Genomic DNA, 16828 nt, shown 5'->3' with positions numbered 1-16828 from the left:
CGGCTTGGCACTGGTGAGGCCACACCTCGAGTTCTGTGTCCAGTTCTGTGCCCCTCAATTCAGGAAGGGTATTGAGGTGCTGGAGTGTGCCCAGAGATGATCAATGGAGTTGGTGAAGGGCCCAGGAGCAGCTGAGGGAACAGGGCTTTTTCAGCCTGGAGAAAAGGAGGCTCGGGGGTGATCTTAGCTCTCTGCAACTCTGAAAGGAGGGTGTAGCCAGCTGGGGGTCAGTCTCTCCTCCCAGGCAACTACTGACAGGACAAGAGGACATGGGGCCTCAAGCTGCACCAGGGAAGGTTCAGGTCAGACATCAGGAAGACTGCTTTACAGAAAGGGTGACTGGATGTTGGAATGGGCTGCCCATGGAGGTGGTGGAGTCACCATGCCTGGAGGTGTTCAAGGAAAGACTGGACATGGCAGTTAGTGCCATGGTATTGTTGACTTGGTGATGTTCAGTCATAGGTTGGATTTGATGACCTCAGAGGTCTTTTTCAACCTAATTGAGTCCGTGGTTTTGTTAGAGGAGACAAGGTGCCTGGGAAGGGCAGATGTTGTTTCCAATAATAGGTCTTCACTTTTCTAATGTTCTCATCTGCAACTATGTAGTAATCTGCCTGCCCACCAAGCAGAGAGGGATTTAGGGCCTTGCAAGACCTAAGGAAGTGGCATGGGGGCTTGTCTAGAGGAGGGAGGCAGGTCCCAGCAGGGCTTGTGGAGGTAGTCCTCCATGTCATGGTTTCACGACCCTGTGCTGTCTTGGGTACCTAAACTCCCCTCCAGGGCAGATGGGGGTGATCCCTGACTACTGCCCTACTTTGGGCATGCTGCAGCATGCCCCCCACCCCACAGCAAGCACCACCAGCCCACACCCTCCTGATCTCCTGCGGCAGAGGACAGGAGGTGGCAAGGGAGAGGGAGAATTCCTACAACAGCACCTCCTTGCACCTAGCAGCACCTATGCTTGCCTCACATGGCTGCAAGTGGGGCAGTGTATTAGACCAGCTGTAGTGCAAGGAGGTGAAGGCTTGTGTGTTAGTCAGGGTACCAGCACGAGTGCCGGGAAACAAAACTGCTTAATCCCCTCTGCATTCAACACCAGCATAACCCAGCAAGACTGCTTTGCTTTGGTGTCCCCCAAAGAGACTGGACAAACACTCTCAGCAGCAACCTGCTTCACCTTCATTTATTTTTGTCTTAAAGTGTGCATTTTTTTCCAACCACACCACATTTCTACAGCATCTTTACACTATCCACCACTTCATGCTTCAGCAGTTCCAAGTTTCTCCAGTTAGCTGCTGGTATCACTACATAAGTGTTTCACTCTCTTTTCTACAGATCCAGCCAATTTATCAGTCAAGTCAGGTGTACACCATTAGAACTAAAAGAAGGTGAAGGTGTTCAACAGACTCAAGAAATGCAATCAAAGCCCATGCTCAAAGCTTGGCATGATTGGAACTTAAAACTTTTGAAAGACATTGCTATTTGGTTTTAAAACACAGGATTACACTCAAGCATTTGCGACTGTATCCCCAGCATCAGTATTTGTCAAGGCTCAAAGAAAGTTACAGGTTTGCAAGTTCTAACTGCATTACCGATTTTACAGAAGTCACATTTATAGTCAGAACCCTCACCATTAGTTAATATCAGAACTGATACTGACCCAAGCCAGTGAAAAAACTATTAAACTCCAATTAAAACCTTTAAAGTATTAAATGTTTCCTAAAAATAAAAAAAAAACAACAAGAAACCCTATTTGATTACTCAAGAACATTAACAGAGAAAGATCTGAAGCATAAGTTCGTGCATGACTGACAAAATCCTTGCAAAAAGCAAATTTACAACAAATAACAGTACACCCTGAAAGAATGGGGGGAGCAAGGGAATCAGTTAAGTCAGAAAGGGCAAGCAGAAAAAGCAGAAGTAACAGATCTAAGTCTATGAGGATATATCAAATTGCTACAGGCCACACACAAACTTAAGTGAACAGTCAAAACAAAATGTTCAATTTTTTACCCTCCTTGCTTGGTCAGGAGGTCATTGGTCAATGTACACATGAAATGCATTTCTAGGTATAATACCTGAAAAAATAATTTGTACAGGAACAAAATTACTCAAAGCACAGAATTTCCTAAGCTAAAACTAAACAGCACTGGGTATGAAACTCTTTAAAACATTCACCTGCAAAATGAAGAGACCATAAACAGCTTGGAAGCCCCCTGCACTGTGATGGACCTGAGCACATAAGGCAGCATCTTTGCCATTCACTGCTGCTCACCATGGTACAGAACACTCTGGTTTGGCTCTAATGTACCTCATGTTACTGGCCTAACTCAAAACTAAGCCTACTCTATTTTCAGTTATATTCTCCCAGTCTAAGTCTCCTGTAACGTATCAATTTGGCATTAAAACACTTTCTGAAGACATGGGAGCAACATGCTGCCGTCACATTTTAAAGCAAGGGAAGCGTAGCAGATGCAGCAGTTGTTGCCAAGCCAGATGAGGTGAGAGCACTTGGTTCGTCCACTGTCACTAACCAGAAAGATTTCTGACATCCTGCAGGCCTGCAGGTCCAGCCCAGTGCAAATGTGACAGTCCAACGAGTTACAGGCTGAAGGAAAAAAAAAATGAACTCAGTACTGTCCTGTCCCCTTCCTGGCATCTGGGACTGGAGCTCCCAACACCCACGTAAGACTTGCAGCATGGAAGTCAAAAGTTTGTTCCACTCCAGCTCTTGCTTACTGTCTCTGTTTATCAGTGAAGACTGCTACCAAGAGCAGTTCATGATTTCTTGACCACACTGCAAAAAGAATTGCATTTTTCAGAAGTGGTCCATGAAACTTCTCTACTGACTGTTTTCAGATACTGTAATAAGACACTAAACAATACATTTAAAAAACATATTTCAATTGTATTACATGTTCTTTCAAAGTCTGAAAATCTATCTGGCTTGGTAATATAACAAATTTGTATGCTCTATGCTACTTTGAAAACGTGTTTCACATGCCCAAAGTTAAGACAGTTTTCCTATGCATATACTAGAGAACTTATCACACTGCTCACTGAGAAGATGCATCCCCTTTCATACTCACAAAACACTACAAATTATTCCTCATTTCTGCAATTAATTTGATTTAAGGGACAAACTGAGGTAACAAATTAAATTGCTTGGGGTTGGCTTTTTTTGTTGTGAAGTTAGGAATTTTTTTGGGGGGGGGGAGGTGTGCCTGATTTTTATTTTTATATAGGCAAGAGGGGAGAAATAAAATTACTATCATGAAGCAAAGAGTCAAACTAAATTAAAAGACAACAAAAGGAATTAATACTTTACTTCACAAATATCCCCTATTAGTCGTATCTTTTAAGGCTTACGATGCTTACACAGTTTGTTTTTTTTACAATACTCTATTATCTTATATAGGAGCACATGAAAGCCAGTTTTAGTCAAAAAATTCTTCCATCCCCATGTTAAGTTTTGCCATTAAAAAAAAATTAAATTCACTAAAGTCCTGCAGACAAGACTGTGTCCGTGAATGATCCCTCAGGCCTGCAGAGCACAGAACTGCTGAAACACAGCCAGAATGTGGTGGTCCAGTTCAGCTGTAAACAGGAGGTTCTCTAGTGTCACCATGTACTGCTGGATTATCTGGTGGTGCTGGCAGATAAAAAACCAAAAACAAACCACATATGTTTACTGTTTTTATATTTATATCAGAATAGGCAGAGAAGTCAAGATATGTAAGAACCAACAAATACTCTTATCTGAATTGTTTAGCACATTTCATTTCCACAATATAGCAGCCATGGGTAAGTAAAGCACAATACAGAGCCACTACTAGCTCCAAGAATAAAGCCTATGCTGAAATCCTGCCTTCTGCTCCCTGTAACTCTTCACTCATGGATCCTGAATTGTGTGCAGGACACAATGCCACTGCAAGTATCTTAGGAGAATCATGGTATTTCCTTTCCTCTGAAGACACATCTACTACCATGGAAGGGTTCATCCCAAGGGAGAATTACACCACACCTCCCATTCTTCAACATATCTTGTGCTCACACAGGTATAACTTCCTGTAACTAGTCACTTTTATCCAGCCACCTGTGCTTGTTAACTGATTTAATACAGAGCCAAATATTAAAAAGTATGTTTAGGAGGTATTTATGCACCTCACTAAAAGGAATCCTGCAACATTTTAATTCACTTATTTAAAACATGTCTATTTTAGCACTCTTGTTTGTTCACAGCTTTGACCTTACTATAAACACACAGTTAAGTGGAAGTCTGTGAAATTCATAATCACATCTTGAAATATTTTTGCAGTATTCTTAGAGCGAGGGAATTCTCCGTTTAGGATCAGTGACTCCACTGGACTGTGGCAGAGCTAGAGGGTTGTGACCCGACCCCACACCAGCCTTTGGGGAAAATGTGCTGCTGCCACCTACTGCTACTCTCGTGGAGCACTCAGCTCTCCATCAATGAACTTCCCCAATCCAGCATGGCCCCGCCAACAGCCTTCCAAACTGAGAAATTAAACTTACCTGCAGGAAGATCTGCTGCAACCTCTCTATACAGCTCTTGTACCAAGGTGTAAATACATCAATTCCACCAGTCTCGCAGCGCACTAAATGCTCCGTTAACAACATAATGAAACGCTGCAGTAGAGGGGAAAAAACCCAAACTTATTCATTCTCATCAAATTAAAGCAGAATCCTAACCTCAGGTAAAAGGATCTGGTGTCAGAAGCTTTGAACAGCACTGTGGGAATAATTATTTTGCTTGGCAAACACTGAACTTACTATGAAAATAAACCAGTTACCTTCTGGTTGTTCAGGAAAGTGTGTGGTAGCAGAACTTCTCTGCTCCTAAGCAGAGGAAACTCATCAGATCCTTCTCAGAGCCAGTCTTTGCAGAGGGATGATCTGGACTGACTCTCACCCATGGTAAACTCATCAACCACTTTCCACATTCTTATTCCAAGAAGATGCCCAAGATACAAGTGATGCCGAAAGCTTGTAAATCAAGTTAACTTCTAAAGCTAAAGTAAGAAGAGACTTTGCCCATCATTACCTGGAATATAACAAGGAAGAGATTCTTTTGCTCACTCTGAGCTGACTCTACTTTTTCCTGCAAGCGCTCTATCTGCTCTTCCAGTGGTCCATCTTCCCGATCGGTGCTTCGGTCATCATCATCATCGTCATCATCACTGTCTCGCTGTAAATGACAACAATACAGGACTTAACCAGTCATTTGGCAGGTGTGGATACCATTAATACCCTTCAGTTCCACGTGTGAAAAGGTCTGCAGAACAACTGAAGAGCAGCACAGAATTCCAGATAAAAATTGGGAAGGAAAAATGCCAATATGGGAAAGCCCTGAAAAAAAAAATCAATATCAAGATTTCAGAGAAACTAGACCAAGCATAAAGGTTTACCAGAATTAAGGGGTTTTCCTCTAGGAAAGTGCCATGGCTGACAGCCCAGCTGAGGCACCTCTACACCAGGGCATGCAGCATGGGCAACAAACAGGAGGAGTTGAAAGCCACTGTACTGCTGGAAAGTTATGACCTTGTTGTCGTTCCTGAAACTCGGTGGGATGGATCCCATGACTGGAGTGTGACTAACAATGGTTACAGGCTGTTCAGAAGGGACATGGGAGGAAGGAGAGGCAGAGGGATTGCCCTTGACATCAAGAGTTGGATTGAGTGTGGAGAGCCTCTGAAGAACAGCCATGAGCAAGTCGAAAGCTGGTAGGTAACGAAGCGAGACCGAGGACAAAGGGACCTTTTGGGTGGAGTCTGTGACAGGCCCCCAGTCAAGAAGAGCCTTCTGACAAAGCCTTCTTGCTCCAGCTGCAGGAGGCATTGTGCTCACGGGCTCTTGTGCTGCTGGGGGACATCAACCACCCCTGCACATGCCAGAAAAGGAGCTGCAAGCAATCCTTGAGATTCCTGGAATATATGGAGGATAAATTCCTGACCCAGGCAATAGACAGCCCTACAGTAGGGGAGGTGTCACTGGATCTCTTGGTCACCAACACAAGGGGGATAAAGGGGGACGTCAAGATTGGAGGCAGCCTGGGAGGCAGTGATCAGGCCCTGGTGGAGTTCACAGTCCTGAGGAATATGGGTCAGGAAAGGAGTCAAGAGAGGCCCCTGAACTTTAGGAAAGTAGACTTTCAGCTTTTCAGGGATATAGTCAATGAGATTCCTTGGGAGTCTGCCCTCAGGGGCCAGGGAGAGGAAGAGAGCAGGCAGATCTCCCTAAGAAAGCAAGAGCTTGCAATCCCCAGGAGCAAGAAATCAGACACAGAAGGTGGGAGAGACTGGCATGGCTGAGCAGGGAACTGCTGGTCAAACTAAAAGGAAAGAAGCAAATGCAGAAACAGTGGAAATAAGGACACATAACCTGGGAAGTGCACAGAGACAAAGTTTGGTTGCGTAGGGATGGGGTGAGGAAGGCCAAGGCACAGCTGGAACTGAACCTGGAAAGATTCACAAAGAATAATGGGAAGGGCTTCTAGAGGTATGTCAGCCAGAAAAGGGAGGTCAAAGGAGGTGTGTCCCCTGATACACAGTGCTGGTACTCTGGTGACAACAACTGAGGAGAAGGCTGAGCTACTCAAGAACTTCTTTTTCTGCAGTCTTCAATGGTAACCCCTCTTCCCACGTGTCTCAAGAGGATGAACAGCTGGAGGGGGGCTGGGGGAGCAAAGTCTTTCCCACTTTAAGTACAGATCAGGTTAATGATCACCCGAAGAACTTGAACATACTTAAAGTCTATGGAGCCCAACGAGATGCATCCCAGGATCCTGAGGGAACCAGCTGATGTAGTTGCCAAACCACTCTCCATGACATTTGAAAAGTTGTGGCTGTCAGGTGAAGTCCCAGGTGACTGGAAAAGGGAAAACATTGTACCCATCTTTAAAAAGGGTAGAAAGGAAGAGCCTGGGAACAACTGACCTGTCAGCCTCACCTCTGTGCCTGGGAAGATCATGGAACAGATCCTGCTGGAAGCTGTACTAAGGCACATGGAGGACAGGGATGCGATTTGGGACAGCCAGCATGGCTTTACCAAGGGCAAGTCCTGCCTGACCAACCTGCAGGCCAGGCCTTCTGTGATGGAGTGACTCCACTAGTGGACAAGGGAAGGGCAGCAGATGTCATTTATGAGGACTTTGACATGGTCCCCCACAACATCCTTCTCTCTAAATTGGAGAGAGATGGATTTGCTGGGTGAGCTGTTACACGGGTAAGAAATCAGTGGCATCCAGAGGGTAGTGGTCAACAACTCTGAGTCACAATCAGTGGGACACCAGTGACCAGCAGTGTCCCTCAGGGGCCTGTACTGGGACCAGTGTTACCTTGATTAATGACATAGGTAAAGGGGTCGAGTGCACCCTTATTGAGTTCGCCGATGACACCAAACTGAGCAGTGCTGTTGACACTCCTGAAGGACAGGATGCCAACCAGAAGCACCTGGACAAGCTCGAGAAGTGGGCCCATAGGAATCTCATGAGGTTTAACAAGACCAAGTGCAAGGTGCTGCACCTGGGTCAGGACAACCCCCAATATCAGCACATCTGGGGATGAACAGATGGAGAGCAGCCCTGTGAGAAGGCCTTGGGGGTGCTGGGGGATGAGAGGCTGGACATGACCCAGCCATGTGCACTCACAGCCCAGAGAGCCAAACGTGCCCTGGGCTGCATCCAAAGCAGCGTGGGCAGCAGGGGAGGGAGGGGATTCTGCCCCTCTGCTCTGCTCTGGTGAGACCCCACCTGGAACACTGCATCCAGCTCTGGGGTCCCAGCACAAGAAGGACAGGGACCTGTTGGAGTGAGTCCAGAGGAGGCCGCCAGTATGATTAGGGGGAGGGAGAACCTCTCCTACAAGGAAAGGCAGAGAGAATTGGGATTGCTCAGCCTGGAGCAGAGCAGGCTCTGGGGTGACCTAATTGCAGCCTTCCAGTACCTGAAGGGAGCCTCCAAGAGAGAGGGACTAATTACAAGAGCATGCAATTGTAGAAAAAGGCTGAATGGCCTTAAACTGAGAGGGAGTAGGCTTAGATAAGATATAGGGAAGAAATTCTTTACTGTGAGAGTGGTGAGGCACTGGAACACGTTGCCCAGAGAAGCTGAGTATGTCCTATCCCTGGGACTGTTCAAGCACAGATTGGATGGAGCTCTGAGGCAACCTGGTCTAGTGGAAGGTGTCCCTGCCCATGGCAAGGGCTTAAAACTAGGTGATCTTTAAGGTCCCTTCCAACCCAGGCCATTCTATGACTGCATGATTTATTTAAGGAAAACACAGTGAAAGGTAATATGCCTGCCAACTTTATCATTACAAGGTAATGAACAGATTTTTTAAAACAATCTGGCATAGATTTTTTCAAATTGCATCTATTGCAGCGAGACAGGTAATTGATTAAATTAAGAGTTCTGAAATCTCAGGGCTTCAAAAAATAATGCACCTGGTGTAAATTCTCTCCTGGACTTGGTACAAGAACTCAAATGAATCCAGTTGGTTAGCACAAAAAGAAGGATAAACACTGGGCCCAGTGTTTTGAAGTGTGGACTCCCTATATTCATGATTAAAAAGGCTACTCTCAAGACTAGAAAGGGTCAGCATGGAAACTGATCTACTAACTAGGAACATGGCATGCTTCACTGCATCAAAACCAACACAACACCACCACCACCCACAAAATACACCTAAGTATCAGCCTTGGAAGTTCAGGTGACTAAGTCTTAAACAAGACTACAAGGCATACAGGAGGAAAGGCAGGATCTAATGAATTATGGTAAATTCAAACACAAGACACTGCTTTAGTATCACATAGTTGTTTCTGTGCAAAAACATCCATAAATTACCAGCTCAAAACTTCAAATATCTGTGAAAGAAGCATGTGTAACTTAGGACAGATACAAGACCATATGTTAACTCACCTACAGCATAGGAAATGAAGTTCACAAGCAGAAGACAGGTACAGCTCTGAATTGGTGTAAAAAATGAAAACAACTTACCAGAGCAAGCGAGAATTTAATTTTATCCTCTCTATAGGAACTTGCCTTTTCCCCATCTAGAGAGGTTTTCTGAATTCAAAATGCTAGAGGACCAAGATAAAGCATGCAAGCCTTGGACTCATTCCACAGTAAGGCAATCCCTCCATGCTGGGGACATCAAAACTTGATGGCTTACTTCCTCTGAAAGAGCAACAGCCTGCAGAACTACTCACTGTTGCATACAAATGTTTCTTCCTGGCACAACACTCATAAGTACTAAGTAATAAAGAGCTGCAGCAAGAGATAAGGACAGAAATTAAAACACTGGTATATTTAGAGATGCCAGAGAAGCTCTTTGCCTCATAGTAAGATCAATGACTGCATCTAAGTCTTCAATAATCACAGGCATTTATTAACTGCTCATCAATGTAGACTGAAGAGGCAAGCAGGATGGCTGTTGCTGTGAGTGAAGGAAACAAGGTAAAGGGGCTGGGATGAACCAACACCGGCAAGCCGTGAGTTATTAGTGATCTCTCAAGAGAAGCTTCTGGACAAATGACTGACTTGAGCAGCTTTCTTCAAAAAATATCAGCAGGCTCTGTCATTTTGACAGTAACCTCATTCAAAATTTTTGAGCTAACTAAGGGTTTTATGCAGGTAAACACACAGACCTCTAAGAAACGCAGAATTCCCTCTTGCTTTCTGCAACTCAGCATATTTATAAACTGACTTGATTTTGTCATAACTAAGTACTGTGTTCAGCCAAGCCTCCTTGGGCTCCATCTTTTCCAGCTGCCACACACAAAGACACTCACCCCATTTTACTGTCCCACTTGAGACAACAGAAAACAAGAGCAGCTGTTTCCTCATCAGTTTGCTGTATTTAATAATGCAAGATCATGCAATTGTATTCAGGAAAATAAGCCGGAAGAAGGAAGTGCCATGCCAGTGTCAGAATCCAGCAGCATCCATCAGAAGAACAGTAACAGCCAACTTCTCAATCGCAAATAGCTGTTTCTGTGCACTTCTGCATGGAAGCCACAAGAGCACTCTTTAACAGAACTTACTGTAAATAATTTATAACTGTTCTTACTATTCTCTAATAAGGTAATTGGAATCCAGATTAGAAGGCAAGTGGAAGACATGCTCGTATTGGAAGAGAAACTTGTGAGAGAGAGCTTAAACAGACCCAATATGTACGAACTCCCTTAAAAGATTTTACTAAATTCTTAAATTACAGCTACCATTAGAAAGGTGGACCAAGAACACGTATCTGATTTTTGATGTCTCAGTGCCACAGCTGACCACATCTCTGCAGACATGTTTCCTGAAGAATCATATGTATTCAGTCCTTCCCGAAACCAACTGTGTGTCTGTATGTCAGCATGCAGGTTTGTACTACTTAGTTTAAAATTTACAAATTACTCACTCTTTTGTGCTGTCTGGCCAATCTTGCTTTAGTCTCCTCCAGTTCTTTGTGAATCTTCAGGACATGCTTATTCATCTTACGAATTGTGGAATGTAAGATCTCCCAGATATAAAACCTAGGAAAGATACAAAGCTCAAAACACCACTTACACCCTACTCCAAAACAGGAAACTAAATGTAGTTTCTTAAGAGAAAAATGTAAGTGGGAGAATTTAAAAATCTAAGTATCATTTAAGGAGACATCTACCAGAGTGAACGAACACTCAGCATATAGGAAAGCATACTTGTAATGCAAGAAATCTTAACAATCAGTTCTTGCCTATTTGTTGCAGTACGCTTCAGTGTCAGAATTTTATTCCGTGTACACACTGCAAGACTACTAACACCAAACTTGACTCCTCAGATGGAACAGTTCTCCCGATCTCCATAGGCAATGTATCAGTGGTGGTACAAGTTACCCACTGCACCAAGGCCAGGACCGTGCCAAGCTAGCAGCGATACAACACACAGCAACCGACTCTGTCTAGGAACAGTTCCAGCGCTGTTGCACTTCAGCAAGCTTAGATACTATTAGCAAAATGACATGCTAGCAACAATCTTGTGCTGTCACACCAACATTCATACTCCAGCTCAGGAAGAGAAATGTTAAAAGTACACATTTTGTAGAAAGAGCAAAAGCCTAATTTTACCTTATTCCACTACTGAGTTTTCATAGATTAAACTATGTACTGGCAACTTAAAATAGCAAATCAAAGACAAATAATAACCCAAACCAAGTTCTTGTTACCTAGTAAAATCATGTGCAAGCTCTGAAGAAAAGATCCAGTTTGCTACTGCAGCACAGTCAACGATTTGTGTCCGAATCATCTTGTCCACAAGCACAGCAATCATCTGTATTTTGTGAAAGACAATACACACACAGTCTATGTAAATTATTCCAGCCTCAGATAAAACTAGAGATGATTTGATGCAACTCTACATCAGTTACTGAGTAATTTCAAATACTTTAGCAAACTGGGTGTTCTAGCCTAAAACATTTCAAATGAGGGGATCTATATCAATTACGTAAAGCATTCTAATTTTGTTAACTTCTGAAAGTATCACTTTTTGTTAGCATACATACTCCCATACAAAAGCAAAAAGTACAAGCATCAGAGCTGGAACTGAGGCCTTGAGAGACACGAGTCCTAATATCTGACATCAAAGTACTCCAACCAGAGCACATATACCTGTCACATCACCATAATGAAGGAGCTGCTGTTAGCCTACTCTCCTTGAACTGCAACAGCTTCAAACATGACAGAAAGCTTTTCTCTACAGGGCCCATTAACTTCAGGACAGAACGAACTAGCATTGTGGAGTCAGTGGAAGGGTTTACTTGCTACAGGCACTGCCATGATTCTGAGGGAGTTGCAAGCCATCTAGCAGGCAACTGCAGAGAAGAGTTACTGACTAAAGAAGATGCAAGCTGTTCAGAAAAAAGGGCTTATCTTAGTTACTCATGTGATTGAATGCCACAGTATCTAAGAACCACAGCCTGCAATGTATTTATCCTTACAACCAACCGTTGTCAAATGAGGAAGTGTAACAAAGCTCCTTTTAAGGAAGGAAAATTAAAATAACTGAATGAATCATACAGAAGACTCAGCACTCAACTTTCAAGTCCCAGGATAGCATCCTATGCTCTATTTGTCTTTCTGCGGTGCCAGGAAGAATTTCTGATTACTTATCCTGGTCTTCCAAAAAACACACATCTAGGATTTTGAGAAAATACTTAATCTCAATGTCAAGGTTTCTCTTTATGAAGTCACCACCACCACCTTGCTTTTTAAGTCCAGGGACTACTGACTCCTGCTGTTAAATCACTACCTGCAGCACAGATGCTTAAAGCCCTGCGAGCATTGCTGGTCAGAACCAAATCAAAAGGTGGTCCCACAGACACAGGAGTAGGGTGAGCAGCCTGAAAACAGACTCTGGACAAGCGCCCTGCTGTGAAGGCACCATTCCTTCCATGTTACAAGGAGGCTGACAACTCAGGAATAAGAAAAAAGTGCTTGATCAGAAGCAAAAACCACTGAACTGCAGTAAAAGCGAGAGAAGAAACTTTAAGTTACATGCTTAAGTAAAACAGCAAACAGCACACCGTCCTAAGTTTTGCACTTGATGTTTTTTAAAGGGATCTTGATTTATTCATAAAAATCTAGCATGACTATTTAGTCTGGGTTTGAAACTTCCATCTTGGTTTGGCCATGCTGCAATACAAAGGAATGAAGAGGAAGCAGATACAGATATTACATTGCAGTAATGAAATTTCTTCTGATCCAGTTAAATGGCAGCAAAAAGTAGGTCAGACTGTAAATGTCACATTTTCAAGGTCAGTAAACTGGGTAATAAGTTAAATATATTTTTTAAAAAATCCTCCTTTTCTGATGCTTTAAAGAGGGGTAACAGCTAGCATAGGTATCTTCTAGGTGCTCATTTTTTCCACCAGAGAATGGACCACAGATCTAGTAGCAGATGCAAGGATTACTCCTGGTTCTCAGTGGCATCACTTCTTACAGTCTGGCCTGTGCAGCTGAGAGGTACAGTCCACCTTCCAGCACGGAAGTAAACTTTCCAGCAACACAAACAAACCAGCAAGGAATATGTGAAGTAATTAATGCAGACAAAGTCAGCCTGAGTTCCTCATTGATTTCTATTAATAGAAAAATGACAGCTGAGGTAAAACACAATTGCTGTGAAGAAACCGAACAGCTTAAACAACAGAGGCATCTTTTGTAGGTCTTTTAGGGTGTTATTTCCTCTGGCTCAAGAATGAACATTATCACAGCACTGTCAGACTGATCTGTTCCGAACAGCCACTACTGCAGCTCTACTCACGCTGCCCACACACAATAGTGACTCCAGCATGAGCTCTGTGTAATAACTGGATGGCTTTCACTAGCAATTGTTGGGGGAAAAAAAAAAAGCCCTAAAAATCCCTAGGCTTCCACATTTCTAGGAATGTGGCCTGCTTTAAATATGAGATCTACATCTTATTTAAATTTACATATTTATGTTGCTTTCCAATTTTGAACAAAACCATGATTTTGGCAAAAGTTATTCCCTTGTTTAACAAGCAGCATAGTATGAATCTGAGCCTTAATGACAGCCCTTGCCCTTTCACAGGGAACCCTTGAGAAAAGCAGCACCACTGATGGCATATACTTTATGTTTAGCCTTCATTTTAGTAGTAACAAATATAATCTAAACTTTCCTTAAAATGACAATAGACAAGTTATTTTTAAAGGACATAAAACAAGCTGTACATTTTTAAATTTACATATGACCTCTGTGAGTTGAAACTCACAAAGATCCTTGACATTCCAGCCTCTTACCTGTGGATGATTCTTCCAAACCTCATACACAACCCTCAGAACATGGAGTTTCCCCTCATCACTTTCAGCAAGTGTTTTGAAGACTTCATGAAACCTTTTAATAGAAGTAAGTAGTCAATGGAGCGGCTAGGACCGGGTTAAAAGAGCAGCAGATACAAGCTAAGTGGTTTAGACTGGCCAAAAGACAATTATGTCAGTATCTACAGCATTTCTTAGACAACCGTTCCCTGGAAAATATAACCATCCTGAGCTAAAACAGTCTACAAAGAAATGACATCTCCCAAAAGCACCTTACATCTTAGTGGTGAACCTACTTCCAGAAGCTAGGCTACATTTCTCGTGCTCTCAAAAGCAGGAGGCACTTTTCTGCTGCATGTGCTTATCTGTACACAGCTGAACCAAAATTTGCTGCCTTTAGAGCCTTAGACCTTCCCCTTAACGTGTTTCCACAACTTCAGACACTTATCCTAAGTGCCTCTTTTTCAAGGAGAGGCTGCTAAAAGCATCTATTTTAGCAGTTACGCTGACTGCTACACAGCATTCATAGCCCAGCTTATTGTAATATAACTATAAAGCATAAGAGGCTCTTCTTGATCTCTTGGCTGCCACTGCTGTTGTGCAGCGGAGAAAATACCATGGTCCAAGTATTTCAATCACCCTGCCTCTTTTACTCCTGACTGCAGGTTACTACCAGCAGCTTCTTATCAACATTGCCTCTATACATACAGCTTCTAGGTGCATGTTTTTGTAGTAGTTTTATCTATCTTTAGGGACAGATAGAAAAAAAAATCATTAAGATGCATGTGACTACCTTTCATCTAACAAAACCACTTAAAATCAACTCCAAAATACACAGGATTACAAACATTATTCCAATTTTGCTAAAAATGGTGCAGTAAATTCTTTACAGTTGCAGGCTATGTTTAAGGGATGAACTCTTAAGTATTTTAGGATGGATTTTTTTTCTGCTTTGGTAGACAGAAGTTAACAGCAGACTGTTTTGAAGTTTCATGTTTCCTTTTTCTTTCCTTTTTTTTTTTTAATACAGATGTAATTGTCCTAGATTCATATTCATAGTGCAAGATGTTGCAATGGCAGCTACCCAGTCACTGAAATGTAGGGAGAATACCTTTTTCCTCACCATAATCAGCAAATGAGCAATACAAAAATGAAGTCATTTTCCAAACCTGTCTCATTTACATTACACGGCTGCAAGGCTGCAATGCATATATATCTGTTAATTCCATTCACATATGTATAATCTAGGATTTACACTACCATTCCTTCAGCAAGCAGTGTCATTAGTTCTAGACAAATTGCTTTGTCGAGTACCTAAAACACTGCTGAAGCTTGCACTCCACTTTTTTTATCATGCATTTCACTGTCAGAATTAAACTGGTCTGTAAGCCCCAAAATAATGCACGTATTATACTTACTTTGCCAGGGCACTGAAGGAGTGGCTAAAAGACTTTGCAGCTAGATGGAGCAGAGTCTGAACAAAGACTTCTATTTTCAGTGGGTTGAAAGTAAATCCTTCACCTGCAAGTTATTTGAAGGTGAAACTAATAAATACTCCAGGTAAAGCATGTCAGCTACTTGTACAACTGTAGAGATAACTTATGGTTTTAGCTCATTTCCCGAGTTCCATCAACAGAGTTTTGCAGGGCTGAGCAAGAAGCTAGTAAAGACTTCTCCAAAATGGGCAGAGTTTCAGGCTCCAATTTTGCCAGGGAGAAGATGTGCAGAAGGCTTCTTCACCAGCATGGAATTCTATCAGAGACCCAGCCATCCCACCAACATGTGACAGCACTGACAGCAGCACAGAAAGTCAGCAAAGGAAACTGCAGTTGTGCATCAAAATGAGGGCCTGGAAGGCCACAAAGAAGGGGGTGTGGGTAAGGAAGGGGGAAGGCAAGGCTTATTAACATTCAGAGGCTGACCATTTAGGATATAGGAGAATGGTCAGGCATATACAGCAAACATGGCTACTAGGGTGAATGGTGCCAGGTCCCCTCCTGCAGCTGACAACATGCAGAAGGGAGAGCACTAATTAGTGGGTAATACCTAAAGCAAATCAGGAAACATGACAGTGGATCCCAGGGAAAAAAAAAAACCAAGCAGATCATTTCTCCTCTCTGCCTGCATAGCTGAACCCTTGCAAATACGACAAAAACAATGAAGCATTCGCCATTGTTTAGATCACTTCTCACTCTCTCTCACACTCCTCATTCCATAAAACACTCAGGCTTTAGGAATCAGTGCTGCCTGTGGCTGCAGAGCTAAGGAGAATGTGAGTAGTCCCCCTGTGAATTTTCATCTGTGGAACATGCCAGCCAGCAGGCTGGCTGTCTTATCTGCTGTGGGACTGTACTGAAGGGGAGGGAAGCTCTTAGGGCAGAAGCAATGAATTTCCAGGGTGAGGATGACAGCACGAACTGCCCTTTGTCGCTGAAGGCAAAGGGGACATTAAATTCTTTTATTCTGTCAATAACTGCAAGAAAACACACCTCAAGCACCATGTTACTGCTATTAGGAAAAATAGGCCAGCCTTTACATGCAAGATATTTACAAAAAAACTAGCAACGGTGTATTTTACTGCTAAATTTAAACAAACTACAAGGAAAAGCAGGTCTGTGAACCAACACACTCATAGCTCCAAAGCATGGTAGACAGCCTGTCAAAGTCCAACAGCTTGTATCTTACCATCATCATCATCCTGGTTTGGATTAGGCACATCTTTTAAAATGCTGAAGATTTCATCATTGCTGGCCTTATTTTTAATTGCAATTGTTAAACAGAGTGCCACGGTATATCCAGGAAGAGACCCTGAACAAACACAAAAAGGTCAAAAATTCGGAAAGGCAAGTAAGTGAGCACTTGTAACATCAGTCTGCCTTGTAGAGAAACAATACCCTTACCAGCTACATCTAAAACTGGGTGTATCCAATATTGTTGTCCACACCAATATGCCATAAAATTGCTCAACACATTTTCTGGTCTTCATGTTAAATTCAAAACTTGGAGTAGA

At 42.9% G+C, this 16828-nt stretch overlaps 1 protein-coding gene across 1 annotated transcript in view; it reads right to left on the bottom strand.

Annotated features, from left to right (window-relative positions):
- Positions 1–1157: 1157 nt before the first annotated feature.
- Positions 1158–16828, bottom strand: part of NCBP1 (nuclear cap binding protein subunit 1) — a 32029-nt gene continuing 16358 nt past the window's right edge. The window contains exons 16-23 of the mRNA XM_069001663.1: positions 16504–16626; positions 15237–15339; positions 13801–13894; positions 11211–11314; positions 10425–10539; positions 5066–5209; positions 4537–4650; positions 1158–3652 (exon numbers count right to left, since the gene is read on the bottom strand). Of these exons, the coding sequence (XP_068857764.1) occupies positions 3539–3652; positions 4537–4650; positions 5066–5209; positions 10425–10539; positions 11211–11314; positions 13801–13894; positions 15237–15339; positions 16504–16626 (911 nt within the window). The 3' untranslated portion in view covers positions 1158–3538. The remainder of the gene's footprint in view (positions 3653–4536; positions 4651–5065; positions 5210–10424; positions 10540–11210; positions 11315–13800; positions 13895–15236; positions 15340–16503; positions 16627–16828) is intronic.

This window comes from Aphelocoma coerulescens (assembly GCF_041296385.1).
Source record: "Aphelocoma coerulescens isolate FSJ_1873_10779 chromosome Z unlocalized genomic scaffold, UR_Acoe_1.0 ChrZ, whole genome shotgun sequence".
NCBI lineage: Eukaryota > Metazoa > Chordata > Aves > Passeriformes > Corvidae > Aphelocoma > Aphelocoma coerulescens.
This window is presented reverse-complemented; position numbering and strand designations above follow the sequence as displayed.